Consider the following 24,725-nt stretch of genomic DNA (forward strand, 5'->3'; position numbering starts at 1 on the left):
AGATTTTATGAAGTTCAGGAATGTTCCCTCTATCCCTATACTTTGAAGCATTTTTTAAAATTCCTTTATTAAATTGCCCATAAATACTCAGTTCCTCAACTACTCTTTGCAACAGACTTTTTAAAAATTTTTTTATTTTTTCAGTGTAACAGTATTCATTATTTTTGCACCACACCCAGTGCTACATGCAATCCATGCCCTCTACAATACCCACCACCTGGATCCCCCCAACCTCCCACCTCATGCCCCTTCAAAGCCCTCCAGTTGTTTTTCAGAGTCCATAGTCTCTCATGGTTCACATCCCCTTCCAATTTCCTTCTACTCACTTCTCCTCTCCATCTCCCCTTGTCCTCCATGTTATTTGTTATGCTCCACAAATAAGTGAAACCATATGATAATTGACTTTCTTTGCTTGACTTATTTCACTCAGCATAATCTCTTCCAGTCCTGTCCATGTTGCTACAAAAGTTGGGTATTCATCCTTTCTGACGGAGGCATAATACTGAATAGTGTATATGGACCTCATGTTCCTTATCCATTCATCCGTTGAAGGGCATCTTGTTTATTTCCACAGATTGGCAACTGTGGTAATTGCTGCTATAAACATTGGGGTACAGATGGCCCTTGGAGTACAGTGTGGAGATTCCTCAAGAAATTAAAAATAGAGCTTCCCTATGACCCTGCAATTGCACCACTGGGTATTTATCCCAAAGATACAGATGTAGTGAAAAGAAGGGCCATCTGGACCACATCTTTCTTATCCATTCTTCCCTTGAAGGGCATCTTGGTTCTTTCCACAGTTTGGTGACCGTGGCCATTGCTGCTATAAACGTTGAGGTAAAGATGGCCCTTCTTTTCAATCCATCTGTACCCTTGGGGTAAATACCAGTAGTGCAATTGCAGTGTCATAGGGAAATCCAGCATCAGTTCCTGATTAAAATACTTCAAAGTATAAGGATAGAGAGAAGATTCCTGAACTTCCTAAAATCTATCTATGAAAGACCCACAACAAATATCATCCTCAATGGGAAAAAGCTTGCAGCCTTCCCGTTGAGATCAGCAACACGACAAGGATGCCCACTCTCACCACTCTTGTTCAGCATAGTATTAGAAGTCCTAGCAACAGCAATCAGACAACAAAGAGAAATAAAAGGTATCCAAATTGGCAATGAAGAAGTCAAATTCTCTCTCTTTGCAGATGACATGATTCTTTATATGGAAAACCCAAAAGACTCCCCCACAAAACTACTAGAACTCATACAGCAATTCAGCAATGTGGCAGGATACAAAGTCAATGTACAGAAATCAGTGGCTTTCTTAGACACGAACAATGAAAATACGGAAAGGGAAATTAGAGAATCGATTCCCTTTACTATAGCACCAAGAACCATAAGATACGTGGGTATAAACCTAACCAAAGAGGTAAAGGATCTGTACTCGAGGAACTACAGAACACCCAGGAAAGAAATTGAAGAAGACACAAAAAGATGGAAGACCATTCCATGCTCTTGGATTGGAAGAATAAACATTGTTAAAATGTCTATACTGCCTAGAGTATTCTATACTTTTAATGCCATTCTGATCAAAATTCCACCAGTATTTTTCAAGGAGCTGGAGCAAATAATCCTAAAATTTGTATGGAATCAAAGAGACCCTGAATCGCTAAGGAAATGTTGAAAAACCGAAATAAAATGGGGGCCTCACGTTACCTGATAGATACGTTTTAATGGACATCGTGTTACCTTTAAAGTCTTTCTTTCTGTAGATTGTCTCTATATTTCTGTTCAATGCTATTCTTAGGATTTTTCCCTTTTATAGAACCCCCCCTTAATATTTCATGTAGTGTCGGCTTGATGGTTGCATAGTCTTTTAAGCCTTGCTGGTCCTGGAAACTCTTTATCTCTCCATCCATTTTGAATGTCAGTCTTGCTGGATAAAGTATTCTTGTCTGCATGTTCTTCTCATTTAGTTCCCTGAAAATATCTTGCCAGCCCTTTCTGGCTTGCCAGGTCTCTGTGGACAGGTCTGACATTGTTCTGATGGGCTTTCCTCTATAAGTAAGGAGCCTCTTTGTCCTAGTGGCTTTCAAGAGTTTATATCTACAGTTATGATTTCTCAATTTGACTACGAGGTGACTTGAATGTATTTTTGGAATCTATAATCTCGGGTGGAGATTGTTCGCCTCTAGTACATGAATGCTGGTTCCATTTGCGAGATTGGGAAAATTTTCATGAAGAACTTGTTCCACTATATCTTCTAGACTTCTTTCTTTCTCCTCCCCTTCAGGGATTCCAATAATTCCGACGTTGGATTGTTTCATGGCGTCATTTGTTTCCCTGATTCTGTTTTTGTGGCTTCCAAGCTGTTTGTTCCAGGCTTCCTCTTGATCCTTTCTCTCTGTTTGTCCTCCAGATCATTAATTCTCTCTTCTGTCTCAGTTACCCTAGCTTTGAGAGAATTTAGAATAGATTGGAACTCATTGAGAGCATTGTGAACCTCATCCCTGGTAGCTTTCAGCTCTGCCCTAACATTGTGAACATCATCCCTGGTCACTTTCACTTTTGCCCTAATCAATTCCGTTTGGTCATCCATGGCTTTCTCCAACCTAGCTATTGCCTGGATAATTGTTAGCCTGAATTCTCTTTCCACCATATTGTCTATGTTGATAGCCGATAGCTCTGTTGCAGAAGGCCCATCCTCTGTATTTTTCTTCTGTTGGGCATTCCTCCTCCTAGTCATTTTGGTGAGAGATGTCTGAATGGTTGTAGCTGGATATATCGACCGTGGTGCAGTCAAGGTGCACCCTGTAATGCTTCTGAGCAATCAGGGTTCCCCACCCAAACGAGGGAAAATAGAAAAGAAAAAAAAAAGAGAGAGAGAGAGACAGGAAAAAAAAAAAGGATGATAAAAGAGAAGGTTCAGCCCAAATGGGCCCCAAGGTAAGATTGTTGAAGTATACAAACAAAAACGAAGAAACAAAAAGACTGATAAAAGTATATGACCATATATATATATGTATATATATATATATATGTATATATATATATATACATATATATATATATACATATATATATATATGCAAATAAAGGAAGAACCTCATCAAAAAGAACCTCAAGTATAAGATTTCTATACTATCAGGACAAGCACAAAAACACAGAAACACTGGCGGAAGAAAAAGATGGGAGAGTGGTTATAAATTCTCAGTGTGGGTAAGGAACGTTGTTTTGATTCTTCCTGGATGTATCTTGATATCTTTGTTAAAGGACTCAACTTTCCTAAGATAAAGAGGGATTAAAAATTGGTTTACCTATAGGGGTAGCATTGATTGGGGAAAGGGGATTACCTTGAAGATTAACTCTATATGAATATTAGAAAATAAAAGTAAAAACGGAATAAACTAGACTAAACTAAACTAAAATTAAAAAAAAAGAAATGCAAGAGAAAAGCACAGGTATATATATCAAAAAGTTCATGTTAGAAGGTTATTATGGAATTTGATGTACTGGACATCTCACTGTGATGGTAAATAGGTTAAAAAATTATCTATACAAAAAAATGTACCAGAATAGTGAGAATGAGTTAAAAAATAAAAATTGTTCTATGAAGTAGTGGTGGTTGTTCTCTTGTAGTCTTTTATTTTTTTCTTTCCTGGTTGGTTTTCTGGGGGAGGGGCCTGCCACGTGGGTTTTCAGTCAATGATGTTCCCTGAGTTAAGTCCTCCCACCCCCCTCAAGTGGGTGGGCTCTGAGGAAACTGGTTTTTTCAGGCTTTTGTTCTCTGGAGGTTTTTATGTTTGTTCACTTTTTTTTTTCTCTCTCCTTGACTGCTTTTGATGGTTTTTGTAGGTTTAGAGGAAAGCAAACTGCACCCTGACATCCCTTTCAGATAGAAGCTTCAGTCTGCTGCCCTGTGGGTGCTGCAGAGCCCATTTAAATTCCCCCTTGGCCACTGGCAGAGCAGGTTCCGAGTCGCCGTCCCTGGGGATGCAGGATTTTTTGGTTGTACTCAAAACCATGGCAGCCGTGGCTTTCTGGGCAGCTCCAGACCGCCAGAGAGGTTCCAAGCAGCGATTGCAAACTGATTATTTCCAGCTGGCCCTGTCTGGGAGTGCCTTGTCTTTCTGGGTCTAAGAGCACCAGGCTTGCGTGCACCTCTCTCAGGGGAGATTGTGGGTCATGCACGAGTCTCAGGCTCTGATAGCAGGGTGCGGGTCTGAGAGCACTAGGCTGGGTCTTCGTGCATCTCTCTCAGGGGAGGGTTTGGGGTGTGCATGCATCTCAGGCTCTGATACAATGGAGGGGGTCTAAGAGCTCTCAGCTGGGCCTTCGCGCATATCTCTTGGGGAGGGTAAAGGGTGTGCACGTCTCAGGCTCTGTAGCATGGTGGACCCCATATGGCGAGTTTCCCAGCCCCTCACAGGAGCTGGACCCCACGCGTTCTTGGGCGTATTGGTGGCTCAGGGACCAAGACCTGGTTTCTCCGCCACACTCTCTCTGGCTCAGCGCCAGGGGAGGGTGTTCTGGGTCTGGGAACTTAAGCCCCTGGCCCTAGCCACCCCAATTCCCACATTCCCCCCCCCCCGTGATCCTTTGCTCTTTTTGGGTGCTTTCAACCAGTCTCCAAGTTAATGCTGGTCCCCAGATGCAGGGCACTCTTGTATTAGAGGTATTACTTTCCAATCAGTCGCCTCTGGTGGCTTCCTCCCCCTTTTGTTTATCTTCCAATATCAGTCCGATGTTCCCACTTTGCTTTACCTGCCCACTGGCGTCTTCTGCCCCTGTAGAGATCCAGACATGTATAATTCTGATCTCAGGCTGATTTCATGGGTGATTGGAGTTCTTTGGTAGGTAATCAGCTCACTTTAGGGTACAGGTTGAAAGGGCGCCTCCTCCTACTTCCCCACCATCTTGTCTCCCCTCTGTCATGGAAGTTTTTTATTTCTCCTTCGATTTTCAATGACAGCCTAGCTGGATACAGTATTCTTGGCTGCATATTTTTCTCGTTTAGTGCTTTGAATATATGCCAGTCTTTTCTGGCCTGCCAGGTCCCTGTGTATAGGACTGCTACCAATCTAATATTTCTACCATTTTACATTAGAGACCTCTTGTCCTGAGCTACTTTCAGGATTTTCTCTTTGTCTCTGAGACTTGTAAGTTTTACTATTAAATGAAGGAGTGACCTATTTTTATTGATTTTGAGGAGGTTCTCCGTGTCTCCTGGATTTTGATGCTTGTTTCCTTCCACAAATTAGGGAAGTTCTCTGCTATAATTTGCTCAAATATACCTTCTGCCACATCTCTCTTTCTTCTTCTTCTGGGATCCCAATTATTCTAATATTGTTTTGTCTTATGATATCACTTATTTCTCGAATTCTCCCCTCGTAATTCAGTAGTCATTTTTCTCTCTTTTTCTCAGCTTCTTTATTTTCCATCATTGGTCTTCTATATCACTAGTTCTCTCTTCTTACTTACTTACCCTAGCAATAAGAGCCTCCATTTTTTATTGCACCTCATTAATAGCCTTTTTGATTTCAACTTGGTTAGATTTTAGTTGTCTTATTTCTCCAGAAAGGGATTTTATTTCTCTAGAAAAGGATTCTCCAGTATCTTCTATGCTTTTTTTTGAGTCCAGCTAGTATCTTTATAATTGTCATTCTGAGCTCTAGTTCTGACATCTTACTTATGTCTGTATTGATTTGGTTCCTAGCAGTTGCCACTGCCTCTTGTTATTATTATTATTTTTTTTTTGAGGTGAGTTTTTCCACTTTGTCATTTTGTCCAGAGGAGAATAGTTAAATGAAAGAACAAAATGCTAAAAGGGTAACAACGTCCCCAGAAAAATATATACTAATCAAATCAGAAGAGACCTGAAACTGGGGGGAGAAGAAAGGAAAAGAAAAATATGATTAGGCTGGTGAATAGAACAGAGCCACACCCTTGATTTTGGGTGTATTTTCATTTGTTAAAAGAAACTGCATCCCAAAATTTTAAAGAAAGAAAAGAAAATATATAAAACATATATATTTTATATATATATATATATTTATATTATATAGACGGAATTTAGGTCTCCTACTCCTCTGCCATCTTGCTCCGCCCCTCATTATTGGTTTGTTAATATTCCCTATTTGTTCCTAATTTTTTCATAGTAGATTTGACATTTCTAAGGATTTATCAATTTCTTCTAGGTTTTCCAACTTGTTGGAGTGAAGTTATTCATGCTTTGATTCTTTGTATTTCTGTTGTGTGGGTTGTAATGTATCATCTTTTGCTGTTAATTTTATTTATTTCCAGCTTCTCCCTGACTCCTTTTCTTTGGCCTAACTAAAGTTTTGTCAATTTTGTTTCACTTTCCAAAAATCACATCTTAGCTTTGTTAATCTTTTCTGTTGGCTTTTTTGGTCTTACCATTTATGTAATCTCTGATATATATTTCTTTTCCTCTGTTGCTTGGGACTTAGTTTTTTCTTCTTTATCTAGGTCTGTGAATCACAAAATGAGGTTATTTATTTAAGGTATTTATTATTTATTTATTTATTTTTAAATTCTTAAGGTATTTAATTTTTCTTAATGTAGGCATTTATTGCTATAAACTTCCCTCTTAGAGGTATTTTGCAGCATCCCATACATTTAGATAGCTGTGTTTCCATTTTCATTTGATTCAAGATTTTTGGTTTCTTCTTTCACCCATCAGCTATTCATGGTTGGTGTGGTTTAATTCCCACATGCTTGTTAATATCTCAGATATTTTACTCTTATATTCATTGCAGAATTTTTCACAATAGGCAAGACATGGAAACAGCCCAGTATCCATTGACAGATGAATTAATAATGGTGGCATATCTATACAATGGAGTTCACTAATAAAAAAGGAGGATATCCTTTCTTTTGCTAAAACATGGATAGACCCCAAGGACAGTATGCTAAGTGAAAGATACAGAGAAAGACAAATACTGCATGATCTCACTTATATATGAAATACAAAAATCTGAACACATATATACAGAAAGTTGATGTTTACCAGTGGCTGGGGTTTGGGAAAATGAGACAATTCTTGTGAAAACCTACAAACCTTCAGGCATAAGGCGAGTTCTGGGACCTTAATGTACAACCTGGTCATTATGGACAAGTATATTGTGTTGTATATTGTATATAACAGTGTATACACATCAATTGTTCTCATAAAAAAAAAGAAATGGTACCTATGTGAAGTGATGGATGTACTCACAAACCCATCATGATGATCATTTAACAACATACATGTATATGAAATCACAAAGTTGTATGTTTAAACTTTCACAGTTTTGTATGTCTGTTACTATAGAGAGCAAAATGGAATCTCTCATTTCAAGCCAGAGCCTGTGTCAGGCAAGGGCCCATGTCAAGCAATGATGTAAGTGGTTAAGGTACTTCAGCTAAGTTATCCCTGGGACCAACGTCAGCTCACACTGCAGAACTGATAATAAGAACCAGAGGAGGTCTTCAAGAACCTGAAAAAGGATTAATCCCTTAAAAAAGGGAAGGATTTTGGCAGCAAACTATTAGACTCTTCAGACCTGACCCCTCTATGTCTGACCCTAATAAAGGGAAGTTCCCCCAGAGGCTCTGCCCGACTGATCTCTGAACAGAACTGAGATCCTTCACTGTTTTACACAAGAATCAGTAAGTGCCAAGAGGTGACCCAGACGAGACTGAGTCCTTATCTCAACGGTGTAGCCACAGAAAGACTTTGCATTTTGTTCTCTAACTTCCTACACCCTTCTGTTATCTTGTTTAGTGTGTGGTTTGTCATCTGTCCTGCTTTGAGTGCTGTTTAAGAAGCCAAGTTTAATCAAATGATGAATTATCATTAAGTTTGGAATCCTGAAACTACCTTAATTATGATTTAACTTTAGTTTATGATTGAATAAAGCTGACATTGTGGAAAGACACACTTGTGTGTGCACCTTCATAGTGTGCTCAAGACAATTACATTTCAGTAAAACTGGAAAACTGAAGAAAAATATTTTCTTGTCTGTCTTCTTTTTTTTATTATTTATTTATTTATTTATATTTATTTTCAGCATAACAGTATTCATTGTTTTTGCATCACACCCAGTGCTCCATGCAATCTGTGCCTTCTCTAATACCCACCACCTGCTTCCCCCAACCTCCAACCCCTCGCCACTTCAAACCCCTCAGATTGTTTTTCAGAGTCCATAGTCTCTCATCATTCACCTCCCCTTCCAATTTCCCCCAACTCCCTTCTCCTCTCTAACTCCCCTTGTCCTCCATGCTATTTGTTATGCTCCACAAATAAGTGAAACCATATGATAATTGACTCTCTCTGCTTGACTTATTTCACTCAGCATAATCTCTTCCAGTCCCATCCATGTTGCTACAAAAGTTGAGTATTCATCCTTTCTGATGGAGGCATAATACTCCATAGTGTATATGGGCCACATCTTCCTTATCCATTCGCCCGTTGAAGGGCATCTTGGTTCTTTCCACAGTTTGGCGACCGTGGCCATTGCTGCTATAAACATTGGGGTAGAGATGGCCCTTCTTTTCACTCCATCTGTATCTTTGGGGTAAATACCCGGTAGTGCAATTGCAGGGTCGTAGGGAAGCTCTATTTTTAATTTCTTGTGGAATCTCCACACTGTTCTCCTGGAAAACTATAAACTATAAACTTGAACCAGAAAGAAATTGACAACCCGAATAGACCGATATCTAGTAACGAGATTGAAGCGGTGATCAAAAACCTCCCCAAAAACAAGAGCCCAGGCCCTGATGGATTCCCTGGGGGATTCTACCAAACTTTCAAAGAAGAAATAACACCTATTCTCCTGAAGCTGTTTCAAAAAAATTGAAGCAGAAGGACAACTTCCAGAATCTTTCTATGAAGCCAGCATTACCGTGATCCCCAAACCAGGCAAAGACCCTACCAAAAAGGACAATTTCAGACCAATATCACTGATGAATATGGGTGTAAGATTCTTGTGTGTCTTCTATTTGCATTTCAAATGTAACCTCTTTCTAGTGGAAACCTCCCCATAAAAAAAAAGTAAAACACAGTACCAAGATGAAAACCATTATGAATATTTCAATGGAAAGGTCAATCAATGGGAAAACAGTATTTATATAAGGACACCATGAAGATAGTATCAGTGATCTAACAGTTTTTTTTTTTAAGATTTTATTCATTTATTTGAAACAGAGAGAGAGAGATCACAAGTATGCAGAGAGGCAGGCATAGAGAGAGAGAGGAGAAAGCAGGTTCCCCGCTGAGCAGAGAGCCCGATGCGGGCCTCGATTCCAGGACCCTGAGATCATGACCTGAGCCAAAGGCAGAGGCTTTAACCCACTGAGCCACCCAGGCGCCCGATCTAACAGTTTTTAACTCCATCATTCAGTGAGTTACATACAAGGTACCTGTCTGTCTGAGGCTTCTGGAAAGAAGCTCTTTTATTGCTTTGATCTTTTCTTAGACTAGGATTGGTGATCTATAGGCAAGGGGTGGTAGGAAATTGTTACCTTTGAAAGAAAATCTGACCCTCTAGAGTAGAATCTCCATAACTGTCCAGTAGACGCATGATTCAATCTCACTGTGTTCTCTGAGATCATTACACTGGTGAAGGTGAACATGGACATAAAAAATTTCAAGTTGAAATTTACACCAGTGATAGACTGTTTGCAGAGTTGGCCCCATATCCCCATCTTTCTCTGTAGCCATGTGTATGGCAATGCATGCAGTACCTTCCATCAGGTGGTGGAGAATCTTCCTTCACCTTTTGTCTGGGCTGGATTAGGATTTTTCATTTGCTGTGGCCAGCAGAATATGATAGGAGTGACAGTGGACCTTAGAGCCTTGGTGCATTTCTGCTGCTCTATCTTGGAACTCTGTCTCCAAAAAGTGAATTAAGCTGGATGGTCTGCCAGAGGAAGTGAGGACATGTATAGCAGAGCCCAGTTGTCCAAACCAAGGTCACCATGGCTAGCCAAGCCCCAGTTATATTAGGATGCCCTGGAGAGATCAGCAGAGTACCCCAAGCTGATACTCAGCTGACTCAAGACTCTTGAGGAAATGAATGGAGATTAGAACAACTCATTGCCAACCATACAATTCTGCTTGATACTGAAGACATTATATCAAGTCATTTACTTTCAGGATGACTTGCTATGCAGCAACATTCATGATCATTCTGTTATTCAAGTTCATTTTGGAAAAGTCTTAAAAAGTGACTCTAGTGTTGCCTATGTGGCTCAGTTGGTTGAGCATCCAACTCTTGGACTCAGCTCAGCTCATGATCTCAGGGTGATAGAATTGAGTTATTTTGGGCTCCATGCTCACTGGGGAGTCTGCTTAAGTCTCACTGCCTCTCATTCTGCCCCTCACCCTGCTCTAGCTCTTTCTCTCTCTCATAAATAAATAAATAATAAATAAATTTTAAAAAGTGACTCTAATGAGGATCCTGTTCAGGTACCAAGAAGAGTTTAGAAGGATATGCACTTTTGTGGTTAAAAAAATATATAGTGATCAGGATCATGCAACTCATCAGGAATTCATGCTCTCTTGTGTCTATAGAAACATGTTGACTTTAGCCCAATGACACTCATTTTCAGTTTTGACTTCCAGAACTGGAAGAGTATAAATTTGTTTCTTTTAAACCCTCAGTGTGGTAACTGGTGATAGTAGCAATAGGAAAGTGACAACGGTATTTCTCTGATTAAATTCTCTTTGGAGAAACTGATTTTTTAAAGATTATTTATTTACTCGGGCACTTGGGTGGCTCAGTGGGTTAAGCCTCTGCCTTCGGCTCAGGTCATGATTTCAGGGTCCTGGGATCAAGCCCCGCATTGGGCTCTCTGCTCAGCGGGTAGCCTGCCTCCCCCTCTCTCTCTGCCTGCCTCTCTGCTTACTTGTGACCTCTGTCAAATAAATAAATAAAAGCTTTTAAAAAATGATTATTTATTTACTTATTTGCCAGAGAGATGGAGAGACAGAGAGCAGGGGTGGGGCAGGGTGAGAATACAAGCAGGGAGAGTGACAGGCAGTGGGAGAAGCAGGCTACTTCCCCCATTTTTTAAAGATTTTATTTATTTGACAGAGAGAGAGAGAGAGAGAGATCACAAGTAGGCAGAGAGGCAGGCAGAGAGAGGGTAAGAAGGCTCCCCGCTGAGCCGAGAGACTGATACATGGCTTGATCCCTGGACCCTGGGGTCATGACAAGAGCCAAAGGCAGAGGCTTAACCCACTGCACCACCCAGGTGCCCCCAGGGTCCCTTTTGAACAAGGAGCCTGATGTGGGACTTGATCCCAGAACCCCGGCATCATGGCTCAAGCTGAAGGCAGATGCTCAACTGACTGAACCACCCTGGTGTCCTTAAGAAACCAAATTTAAGCCTCTCAATTCATTCACCTAGCTTCTTTGGGAAAGGCATTTGTGTTGAAACCCCACCATAAGTAGAAGAAAAATTTAAAGTCAGTCTGGAGATATTCAGCCCTATTAGCTGGTACAAATAATTTCTCCTTGCATAAATGTCAATGTGGTTTTGTCTTTGAGGGCTCTGGGCAGTAAGACAGGAAAACCAGTTCATTGTTAAAATTAAGACTACATGTTCTACTCTAATTTTTTTGTCTAAATTTCTACATTCCTAGAATTTCTTGTACATGCAAATGTTCATTCTTTTCATTTCTTTACCCTTCAAGTTTCCCTCAAGCTTTCTTTCAACACAAATGATAGGTTGTAATGAGTTATAATTAGGGTTCTGAGCCTTGTTCATGTACATCCATGCATGTGATTTTGTTTCCTTGAGATAAAAATGTACATGAGTATACATGCACTTACATACACACAACTCTTATTCTTGAAAAATCTTTGCACCCAACAATGTCCACTCATTTCATCTCTCCTCATAGCATCCCTTGAAGTTAGGCTTGACTCATCATTGTCTTTAGAAGAAAATGAAGGCTGGAAGGATTATACCCTAACAATTACCTAACAAAGCAGTTAGATTTATTATGCACCCTTTGGAGTTCTCTGTAAGTGGAACAATGAAAGTGCATCTCCTGATATTTCAATGACTCTTTCAATTCCTAGAGTTATACATTTTAATATGTTCAGTTTATTGCATGTAGTAATGCTACAGTAAATAAATTGGAATTTAAAAATCCTAGTGAAGCATGACTCAAGGTCAGAAATGGTGCATGGTTAATTGTCACACTTATTGGAGTGGGGGAACTGCCTTCCAACTGTGAAAAAGCAAATTTTCAATGTGGATATTAAAATAGTGGATTAAATTAAGACAATTCACTTTTGATAAACTCATTTTTTTGCAACTAGAAGATTAGCCCACATATATAAGAGGAGTAAAATGACATAAATCGTTCAAGACAGAAGAACAGTACAGCCACACACCTCATGGATGAACCTTAGAAACACAGTGTAGAGATTCCCAACTCACTTTAAACTCATGAGGAGCCCTGAAGATTTCCGAACTCCCTAGACTACAATCCCCTTCCATAATAAAGACTTTATGTTAAGCCATCTTATTTTAACATGCTTTGTATGCAGCAATAGCTAACTGATAATTATCAAGTCAGGAGGAACTGAGAGCATTTGTAAAAATCTGATGCTTTTTATTCTAGGCATTTTTCTTTTCTTTCTTTCTTTCTTTTTTTTTTGCTTCATCATTTTTTGTATTACTTTGTTTTATTTTTATTTGAATTTTAGGTTGTTAACATAGAGTGCAGTATTGGTTTCTGGAGTGGAATTCAGTGATTCATCACTTACGTACAATACCCAGTACTCATCCTCATCATCAGGGAAATACAAATCAAAACCATGATGAGATACCATCTTATACCTGTCAGAATGGCCAAAATTAACAACACAAGAAACAATAGGTGTTGGCAAGAATGCAGAGAAAGGGGAACCCTCTTGCACTTTTGGTGGGAATGCAAACTGGCACAGCCACTGTGGAGTACAGTATGGAGGTTTCTCAAAATATTAAAAATAGAACTATCCTATGATCCAACAATTGCACCACTAGTTATTTACCCAAAGGTTACAAAAATACAGATTCGGAGGGATACATGCACCCCAATGTTACTAAGAGTATTATCAACAGTAGCCAAATTATGGAGAGAGCCCAAAGTCCATCGTCTGAAGAATAGATAAGGAAGATGTGGTGTGTATATACAATGGAATATTATTCACTGTTTTCTTTGAAAAACGTGTCTTCTTGAACAACAAATACAAATACTAAACCTACATTTTAAAATGTTCTTTGCCCTTCAGTGTTTTTATAAATAACCAAGTGGATACACAATTGTAAGTTTATCAATATATAGTGTATACACACCTTCCCATTTGTTTTATTAATAAGACATGTTTAGTGAGAAAGAAAGAAAAATGAAATAGCAGAAGTTACCATGCCCTTCACTCCATTCAATAATTCAGTGAGCTCATACCCTGCACTGAAACATGAACCTCTCTGGTTTCTGCTGTGCAGAGATCTTGCCACAACAGAACAGAGCAGGGCCCAGAACACTTGCTAACCCCTGTATATGGTGCTCAAATGGAGAAAAATAATCATCTGCTCCAACACTGCTGGAAGACTTGTTTGTGCTTGGCTTAATGAAAAACTATGTATCTAGGCATTTTTTTCTGAATACTTGAAGGTAGCCTTCATAACTACTCTTTTCTTCAACATTATCTCATGTAACTGTATTAAAAAATTACTCCTTTGAGGCCTCATTGAGGTAACATGGAAAGGCTGAAAGGACATGTATGTATGTACACAACCTGTTACTCTGAATCGCATACCTGGACAGGAATCTAAGCTTGCTGGTGAGTCATCCTGTGATTATAAGGATCATATACAGTGGATGATACTACTATTGTTCATTCCCTGCCACTTTAGAGGTTATGGCAAAATTTCAAAGAGTGAAGATATTTCATTTAGAGAAATGGAAAGAATCATGTTTGTATGTGGCACTGGAAAATTTCAGTCAGAATCCAGAAAATAATAATAAAACTCCCAAAATGCTACCAATCTTACATACTAATGAATATACTTTATTTTTTAAAGATTTTATTTATTTATTTGAGAGAGATCACAAGCAGGCAGAGAGGCAGGCAGAGAGAGAGAAGAGGAAGCAGACTCCCTGCTGAGCAGAGAGCCTGATGTGGGGCTCAATCCCAGGACCATGAGATCATGACCTGAGCCGAAGTCAGAGGCTTTAACCCACTGAGCCACCCAGGCGCCCCATGAATATACTTTATAAATGGACCCTGATATTTTATAATTCAGTGAGTGGATGAAATGCTTGAGAAAGAAATATTTTGCATAGCAATAAATGTATGATTTAATATTTCTGCTTCATCATCCTTAAAGTCAAGTGAGATTCTAAGGCCATATTGTGTCTATCATTTTTTCCCATATTTGTCTTTCTGTGTAGTTCCACTTGGAGACATGGATTCTATTATTTCTTTTGCCAGTGACTGTGGTATGCATGGTGGACACAAGCTGTGTAACAACAGGATCCTAATGTGTAGAAAAATCCCCTTTATCAGCTATAACCACCAGTATGTCAAAGTTTGAATTCTCAGGAAGAGCAGTTAGGGTAGTGATATAGAAAGGAAAAACGATCACAAAAGTGAAACACAGTAGTTTCAGATTTGTCTCTGTTACAAATTTATATAAATAGCTGTGGTGGCCAAGAGTAGATCTTCCATAGGAGTAGTATTCAGTCAACCAAAGATAAAATACTCACTATGATATATTTTATTTGAGAAGAAATTATTCTTAGCACATCCATGTAGTCCTTTGAAATAAGCAAGAATGTCCAAATATTTCACACCCAAGGTTAGGAACAACATTGAGAGAGTAGGCTAATGACAAAGAAAATCTCTTAGGTATCAGAGGTAACACAAAGCTTAATAAATTGAGTTACATATATTGTAGCAAAGGTCAAATTAAAAAAGTAGAAATTTCAAGAAAAGAATTAGAAGAGGTGTTCTCCATTTCCACAGTCTGACCAAAGAATCTCAACATTTGGGTCAGGCAAACATGAGCACTTCCTCAACCCAGGACAACTGGCCCTTTAACACCTGCTATCCCAGAGACCCTCATTAGAGCCTCCTTTATGTCTTTGTTCCTCAGGCTGTAGATAAAGGGGTTCAGCATGGGTGTAACCACCGTGTACATCACTGAGGCTACTGCACTTGAGTGGGAGCTCTGAGTAGCAGCAGAGCTGAGGTACACTCCTAAGCTGGTACAATAAAATAAGGAGACTACTGAGAGGTGAGACACACAGGTGGAAAATGCCTTGTACTTGCCCTGAACTGATGAAATCCCACATATGGAGGAAACTATCTTAGAATAAGAGTAAAGGATCCCAATGAAGGGGCAACCAGCCAGGAACATAGCTGCAAAATACATCACCATGTTATTAAGAAAGGTGTCAGAACAGGCAAGTTGGATCATCTGATTGAGTTCACAAAAGAAATGAGGAATTTCCAAGACTGTACAGAAGGACATCCTCAACACCATTAAGCTTTCTAACAAAGAATGTAGGACACTTATGATCCAGGACCCCAGAATCAGAAGACCACAGAGCCGGGGGTTCATAATGACTGTGTAGTGCAAGGGATGACAGATGGCCACAAAACGGTCATAAGCCATCACAGTCAGGAGTAAGACATCCAATCCTGCAAAGAGTATAAAAAAATATATCTGGCTGAGACAGCTTTTGTAAGTGATCAATTTTCTCTGAGTCTGGATGTTCATCAGCATCTTGGGGACAGTGGTGGTGGTGAAACAGATGTCTACAAAGGACAGGTTGGCAAGGAAGAAGTACATGGGAGTGTGGAGGTGGGAATCAGAGCTGACAGCCAGGATGATGATCAGGTTTCCAAACACAGTGATCAGGTACATGGAGAGGAAAAGCCCAAATATGAGGGGCTGCTGTTCTGGTCTCTCTGAAAATCCCAGAAGAAGAAATTCTGAAAATCCTGTAAGGTTCCCTGGCTCCATGGGTTGGGAGTAACTATCAAGATATAGAAAACAAATGACTAATTTCACACAAACAACTGTTTTCTAACATAGTGTAAGTGCTACCACTTACATTTTATAACCAGGAAATAAACTTCAATGTATATGTGAGGTCTCATCCCATGAGGACATCACATTAAAAAATTCCATTTCCATCTTAGTCTGTTCCCCAAGCATAATGTAGACTCTCTTTTTACTGATAATACTTTTCATTCCTTGAGAAATATATGTTGAGTATTTACCATGTTCCAGGCACTGTTTAGATGATGAATATAGGATGCTAATGAACAACATCCTTATAATCTTATGATAGAGAGAGAATATAAGTGAATACTTAAAATCAAACAATATGTCAGATGGTGACAGGAGTTGTGAAGACAAGGAAAGCAGGCATAAAGGAGAGAATTGATGGGGTGTTATTTTTCTTTATACTGGACCTCCACCCAAGACCTGCAAAGAAGGTGACATGTAAACAGGACCTTGAAGGAGATTGAGGTTATATCAGGAAGTGTGTGCCTAACAGGAGCAAAGGTCAGTATCAAGGCCCCAAGTAAGCTGCTTGATTCAGAAAATCAAGGCTCAAAAAACCCAAACAAACAAACAAAAACAAAGAAAGAAAAAGACAGGGTGTGGAGGGGAAGAAGCAAGAAGGAAGATGATGAAAGATGGTGGCAGAGTGTGTTGAGGAATGAAACAGTCACCCCAGATCAGCTGAAACTTCAAGATACAGGCTATCTTCATTGTATTAATTTTGTAGGACTTTCTTAATTTTGTTATAAAGATATCCCATGAGTCAAAATGGACACCCCCATTAGTAACTTCTGTTGCTTGAGTTCTGGGCTCTGTCAATAAGAGTCACCTTGGAATATATGAGCCCTGGTACCCATGCTCTGAATACTGCCCTCAGTTCATAACAGACACACACACACACACACACACACACACACACACACACACACCTGACTTCCTGGGCTACTGGCTGCCTTGCCTTTTTCACCCCCAGCCACACTAGTTAGGCCAGCAGCAGATACATGTCAAGGTCAACACATCTTGTTATATTTCCCCTAAAAAATGCAAAAGTGGTACCCAGGATTTACTATGGACAAATAAACTAGGGGATAGCTATTAGTATGCTCATTTTCTGATATCAGTTTAAAGAAACGTGGAGTGCTGGGTGTGGCGCATAAACAATGAATCTTAGAACACTGAAAAAAAATTTAAAAAAATGAACATAGGCGAACTGATCACTAAAGAGAGAAAAGGGAGGAGTGACATGGACATGAGAGAAAAAAAAAACAGGTCTAATAGTGCAGGTGGCCTCCAAAATACCAACCAGGAGGAAGAAAAAGCATCTTTGCTTCTGGTGACATTCCTGCTCCCATTAGATCCCTTGATACCCTGCAAAAATAATAAAGGATCGAAAAGATAAAAGTAGGGGCACCTGGGTGGCTCAGTGGGTTAAAGCCTCTGCCTTCAGATCAGGTCATAATCCCAGGGCCCTGGGATCAAGCCCCGCAGCGCAGCGGGTTCTGTGCTCAGCAGGAAGCCTGCTTCCTCCACTCTCTCTTTGCCTGCCTCTCTGCCTATTTGTGATCTCTGTCAAATAAATAAATAAAATCTTAAAAAAATATATATATATAAGTAGTAATATTTTCATGGTGTGAAACATGTTATAGATGGAATGCTCCAAGAGAAAAAGAGCAAAAGGTATAAACCAACACTTCATAACAGGAAATATTAAAGTTAGAACAGCAGGTGGGATGTATTAATATCAAGGAGCAGAAGGCTTTCTTTCCCGGTGGCTAGTCCATATTTATTTGACCAATTGCTCTTTATTTGGCCTGATGGGGGGCTGAAGCAGGCTCCTTCCTCACTTGTCTTATGTGACATTTTTTATTTGTTCTTCTTTTTTGGGGGGGGGTTCTGATAGTTTTGACAAATCTGATGGACACTCTCTAGTCCTGGTTCTGGTCTTCATCCCAGATCCTGCTCTATACATCCTGCATTTGCCATGACAATCCATCCTCTTATTCAAGATAGCTTCTCCACGTGGTTTTTTTGCAGCGACATTATATCACACACACATTTATTTTAACCCCCCAAACTTTGGCCATCTGTGCAAGACCAAGTGAGCAGGCACCTTCTGTGCATTGTTCCCTTTGTTTTTCCCAAGCTCTGGTAGTATATGTGCCTTTATGTAAAAACACATTGAAGAAAATGAGAAGTTACAGAACAAGAATGACAAAGGAGATGAAACCCATTAACTTGGGTCATTTTTCATGACTGTATTCAACAAACTAAAAGGAACATCAAAAACAAACTGACACCACACACCCATTGAATAGTATCAACATCAGCTAGTAGTTAATTTAGCAAAGAGAATACAACACAAAATGTACCTAGAACTTTCTGGCACACAGTGGTTGTTCTGTAATTATTTGCTGAATGATTTAGAAATTAAGTCACAGTAACCATGCACATTTAACAGATGGGGACATTGTACTTCAATTGGAACAGACTGGATTGTTGAATAAAATCTGGCACAAATGGCTATCTGTCTGGAAGGAAGTGATTTTAAAAAAATCAGAGGGATTAAAGACACCAGAGTAAAAGTAAACAATCCTTTGTAGATGAACATAGGAAAAAGTGCATATGAAATCTACTGGTGGGTACAACCATCATGATTAAAGTGAGAAAATCAGAAGCAAAAAAGGAAGGCATATTTAACTCCATAAAACTTAAAAATTTTTATGGTCAACAATACCCAACCAAAAATCAGTTGAATGTTAACAACTTTGTAAAAATCATTTGAGATGTTGTTAAGTGTGGAAAATAGGCATGAAATGTATGGACAAATAATAATAATAACAACAGACAAATGAATGGGAATCCAATATATGAATCTTTGCTCAAGGTGAGCGATAGTTTGAAAAAGCAAAGAAAGATTTCTTTCTCACAACCATTAGCTGGGAAAACCTGCTAAGATCTGGCTTGTTGATTGGGGCTGGAACTTCTTAACTGACAGTGAAAGGGAGGTAAATTTTGGAGGCAAAAATGGGAGTTGTGGCATGATGAGGAAACAACCTGAAGGCAGATATAAATATTAAAAATACAGATAATTGTTTAACTTAGGGTCTCTCAGTCTCTGCATGACTGACATTCTGGGACAGATCATTCTCTGTGGTGGGTCTACCTCTGCACTGCAGTAAGTTTAGCAGCACTCTTGACCACCACCTGCCCCTCCCCAGTGTGACAGTGAAAACTTCCTGGATATTGCTTCAATGTTCCCTGGGTAAAAAGATTGCCTCTGGTTGAGAAGACTGGTTTTAACTTACCAATCTCCAAATATTTTTGTAGCAGTGACATGATATTCTTTCTTTTAGAAGAAATAGCGGCAATCACTGATTGTGTGAATAGCATGGCCACATCATGAAATGTTACACAGACATTGAAATAGGAGCAAGAATTATATCAGTTGATTAGAGGCAAGTTCAAGAAAAATAGTTGAGAATGAAGGAAAAGTGGGCTCAAGGAGAGAACAAAGACTGCGCTAAAACATAAAGATCATTTATGCTGTGCATAGGGTCCCAATGAACCATGTGCATGAAAGTGCATGAATATGATTACATGCATAATATGGAAAAGAAGTTGTAAAAGAAATTAGAATTTATGGAATAAAGAAAGTCAGTGAGGATGATATTAGGTTAAGTCTATTGTTTCTAAACAACTTTATTGAATGAAAACAATAAAATGGAATGAAAACCTGACACTAACTTATATAAAGACCTACAAAAACAATAACTTAATGACACCAACATGGGTCACTAATTTTGATTCAAGATTATATCACCAAAGTAGGGAAATCAAAGGATATATTGGAATGGCACTTATAATGTGGGGAGGAAGCAGTGACTAATTTTAAATTCATCTTATGTAAGGATCTACAGATTCAAACAGGATTATAGAATGGGAAGGTGATATTTAGTCAAATGGTAAAGAAAAAAACTCTTCCAGATGATGGCCAAAAAGCATGCAAGCTTCAGAAACAGACCTAATCACAAAAGGTGCAAATGAACAATAAGGAATTATGGAGACATGAAAACAAGTTGGAAATGGGCATAAAGAGTAACACTACATCAAAAACTAAAGATGTGTGGTTATATGTTGTCCAACTGAACATAATGAAAAGTGAAACAAAAAAGGTAATTTATCACTGCTAAGGATGGAGCATTCTTTTTTTGTGTGTGTAGCAAGGACCAACATATGAAGGATATTGAAATGCCTGCAGGACTCCTTTAGTAAGAAAAAGAAAAAGGAAAAACAGTGCATAAGAAGGAATGTACAGAGTGGTTATTACAGTTCATAACACTGTTGCTGATTGGAAAGTCACCAATAAAGTAAAGCTTAAAAGCACTCATCACAGAAAATTGTTTTGTGATGATGCATGGTGACCACAGTGGCAATCATTTTGTAATATATACAAGTATGGGATCATTATGTTCTACATGAAAACTAATAGGATGTTATATGTCAATTATACCTCAATTAAAAAATTAAGCAATGAGAGAGCACAATATGACTTGACTGATGATTTGACTGCATAAAATACATGAACTTCCTTTTTATTATGTTATGTTATGTTAGTCTATATACAGTACATCATTATTGGTTTTTGATGTAGTGTTCCATGATTCATCATTTGCATGCTTTTATATATTCCCAACAAAAACATTTATATAGACATAAAAGAACCAAGTGGCTAACAGTTTGTATGAAACTCCAATTGCTTGTTAGAAAAGACCAAAAATTTTTGAAAGATTTTATTTATTTCTCAGAGAGAGGAGAGAGAGAGAGGGTACAAAAACATGGGGAGCAGCAGGCAGAGGGAGAAGCAGAAGTAATCTCCCTACTGAACAAGAAGCCCAATGTGGGACTGGATCCCAGGACCTACTGAGACACCCAGATGTCCCAGAAAGGACCATTTTTAAAAATTTCATTTCTTTTAAATATTTTATTTTCAAGCAATCTCTATACCCAATATGGGGCTTGAACTCACAACAAGAGTCACATGCTCCACCTACTGAGCCAGCCAGACACCCCAAGGATCACATTTTTAAAAAAGGAGAAAAAACATTCTTATAACACTATCTAAAAGCAAAAGACTTAAATAGACAATTTTTAACAGAGAAGCTACCAAATGGCCAAATAACCCACAAATAAAGTCAACACCACAGGTTCTAAAAGAATGCAAAATAGAGCTTATTAGCATACCCATTTTCATGCACTACATTTTTTTTATGTGAATTCCCAGAATGAGAGAAGATTATGTATGTTTCATGCATTGCTATTGCAAGGATGTATTTGTAATCATCCCTTGATCTGGGTCTTTTCATCCACGTGGAAGCATAGTATAAGATGCTGCAACTTAAAATAAAAGGACATGCCCTCACTTCACAGTATATCTCTGCAAAACTAATACCCTTATTTGTGGACTCCTGTTAATAAATAATATCCTTGCACTTCTGTTGTACTTTTACTGGAAGCACTTTATGCTTCCCCATTCTTTCTAACTGGGTTTTATACCATTTAATCATCAACATTACTACTTCCACTTCTGATTGCAAGGTTCACTTTTCTTTACAGCATCCTAAGTAAATAAATTCATTTGTTGGTAAAGCCAGAAAGCAGCTACAGTGATCTCTGGCATCTGGGCCATGATGGATGGATTCTCAGTGACCTCAGGTACAAGTTCTTTGCTTCTGTTTCCTCTGATTCTCTCCTATAGTTCCTACTGGGCTCTTGAACTCACCTGCATGAGAACTCAGAGAGCAAGTTTACCCTTTACAAGACACAATTCCCTTTGCAAATCACAATTCCTCCCAATAGTTGATGATGGGGATCAAACTCTGTGTGCAGACAAGACAGCAGGAAGGCATCAAGCATTGGTCTCCCAGCCAGACTTAGGACTCTAAAAGCAGCAACGATGTTCCATCCAACCAAAATGCACACCTTGTGGTTATACAGCAGAAGAGGTATTTACAGCTCCCCATGTTTGCTCATTAGGAACATTTATGTCTTGGTGCTCTAACCTTTAAATGCATGATTTCTCCTGGGGATACTGGTCTGGACAGAATGGAGATATTTCTAGCTGATTCTCTGTTCTTAGGAGACCACATGGTATGCCAGGTGAATTCAGTTTTTATTACTGTTTCCCCATTAATTTTCCTGTTTCCAGAGGTCTAAACTTCACAGCACTTGATCACAACCCTGACTTAAAGTTTTCTCAAAAGTCTAACACTGAGGGGGCACCTGGGTGGCTCAGTGGGTTAAGCCTCTGCCTTTGGCTCAGGTCATGATCTCAGGGTCCTGGGATCGAGCCCCACATCGGACTCTCTGCTCGGCAGGAAGCCTGCTTTCCCTTCAATCTCTGCCTGCATCTCTGCCTACCTGTGATCTCTCTCTCTCTCTCTCTGTTTCAAATAAATAAATAAATAAAATATATTTTTTTAAAAGTCTAACACTGAGGAATTCATCTGACTCATTCCCTTGGGCTTTCAAAACACGTACTTATGGTTGGGCACAACCCCTGATATCTCTAGAAAATTACTATTTCTTTCCTTGAGAAAGGTAAGACATTTGTTCCTTTATTATAAAATCTTGATTACTGCACTCCTTGGCTTCATGATAGTTCAGCCAAAACAATTAGGAATATCATAGATCACAAGTTAAGATCTGGCATTCAGTTCCTCATTATGAAGTGTTCATTAATTGTGAGAGATAACATTTACATTTCATGCACCACGATCTAGCTTAGCATATTATAGGGAGTGTCAAATTTATTTTTGACAAATATACATTTGGTGAAGTAGCACTTTTAGGAACTCCATTCTCTACTGTAGAAACGGGGCTCATAGGGATTTATAGTCTGCTCTAATGTATAAAGCAATAAGGAATGTTTTTTTTTTAAGATTTTATTTATTTATTTGACAGAGATCACAAGGACGCAGAGAGGCAGGCAGAGAGAGAGAGGGGGAAGCAGGCTCCCTGATGAGTAGAAAGCCTGATGTGGGGCTCGATCCCAGGATCCTGGGATTACGACCCAAGCCGAAGGCAGAGGCCTCAACCCACTGAGCCACCCAGGTGCCCCAGGAATGGTGTTTTGATTAGAATTATGTCCGGGTGCTTTTAGTTCTTAAATTCTGTCACAATGGTCTCAAATGGGGATAATGGCCATGTCTGAAGGGCTGCTGCCAAACCCCTGTACCCTCAGGCCAGCACCCAACAAGAGTAATTATCCTGCCCGAGTGTCCACAGTGAGAAGTGAGAAATAGGATTCTAGACCAGCTCCTCTCTACCTTCATTATGCATACAAATCACCAAAATTTATAGTTAAAATGCAAAATGTGACTCATCAGGTCTCCAGTGGGCCCAGAATTTCTTCACTTTCTAAAAAGGTTTAATTAATTCATTTCCTTAGAGAGACCATTAGTGTGGAGATAGGCAAAAGGAGAGGGAGAAGGAGAATGCCAAGCTGACTCTGAGCTGAGTGCAGAACCCAATGTGGGGTTTCATCTCCTGACTCTGAGATCATGATCTGAGTCAAAACCAAGAGTAGATGCTTAAAGAACTGAGCCTCAAGGACCCCCTAGAGGCTATGCATTTTTAAAAATTTTTTTAAATTTATTTTCAGCATAACAATATTCATTGTTTTTGCACCACACCCAGTGCTCCATGCCATCCGTGCCCTCTACAATACCCACCACCTGGTTCCCCCAACCTCCCACCCCTGCCCCTTCAAACCCTCAGATTGTTTTTCAGAGTCTATAGTCTCTCATGGTTCACCTCCCTTCCAATTTCCCTCAACTCCCTTCTCCTCTCTAACTCCCCTTGTCCTCCATGCTATTTGTCATGCTCCTCCACAAATAAGTGAAACCATATGATAATTGACTCTCTCTGCTTGACTTATTTCACTCAGCATAATCTCTTCCAGTCCCATCCATGTTGCTACAAAAGTTGGGTATTCATCCTTTCTGATGGAGGCATAATACTCCATAGTGTATATGGACCACATCTTCCTTATCCATTCGTCTGTTGAAGGGCATCTTGGTTCTTTCCACAGTTTGGCGACCATGGCCATTGCTGCTATAAACATTGGGGTGCAGATGGCCCTTCTTTTCACTCCATCTGTATCTTTGGGGTAAATACCCAGTAGTGCAATGGCAGGGTCATAGGGAAGCTCTATTTTTAATTTCTTGGCTCCCAGGTGTTGTTGATGTTGAAGGTCTTGGTCAGTTGAGCATCATTGTGGAGCAAGGCTGTTGTCCTGTGGTAGAGTCACCTTCAGGTAGTTTTTGGTCTTTTCCACTGGGAATCTTTGTTGTACATATTTTTGAAAAGAACATTTTTGCCCTCACTCTTTGGGTGGTGAAAAATTCTGTGCTCATTTTTTTTAAAATAGAAGGGTTATTGAGAGATAGCAAATAATATATATAAAAAAGATTTTGTAGTAGCACCAGAAGGACCTTCAAAGATATCATCTTGAAAAACTTTTGAAAATGTTAACTTACTTAACAGGGTGATTAAGATAGCAGATGCAATAAAGCTACTAGTCATTGTCCTATGATAAGAAGATAAGCCTGTATCAACATGCACAGACCGGAGGAGATTACACTGAGTGAAATA

The 24,725-nt window shown here is 39.3% G+C and overlaps 1 protein-coding gene across 1 annotated transcript; it reads right to left on the bottom strand.

Moving 5' to 3' along the window:
* Window positions 1-6,186: 6,186 nt before the first annotated feature.
* Window positions 6,187-16,025, bottom strand: LOC116882864 (olfactory receptor-like protein OLF4). The gene is made up of 2 exons (XM_032883489.1): window positions 15,108-16,025; window positions 6,187-6,243 (listed from the first exon to the last, which is right to left on the bottom strand). The coding sequence occupies exons 1-2, from the start codon at window positions 16,023-16,025 to the stop codon at window positions 6,187-6,189; spliced, it is 975 nt and encodes a 324-aa protein (XP_032739380.1).
* Window positions 16,026-24,725: the final 8,700 nt, after the last annotated feature.

The sequence above is a fragment of the Lontra canadensis genome, unplaced genomic scaffold (genome assembly GCF_010015895.1).
Source record: "Lontra canadensis isolate GAN:19392208 unplaced genomic scaffold, GSC_riverotter_1.0 scaffold88, whole genome shotgun sequence".
Taxonomy (NCBI): Eukaryota; Metazoa; Chordata; class Mammalia; order Carnivora; family Mustelidae; genus Lontra; species Lontra canadensis.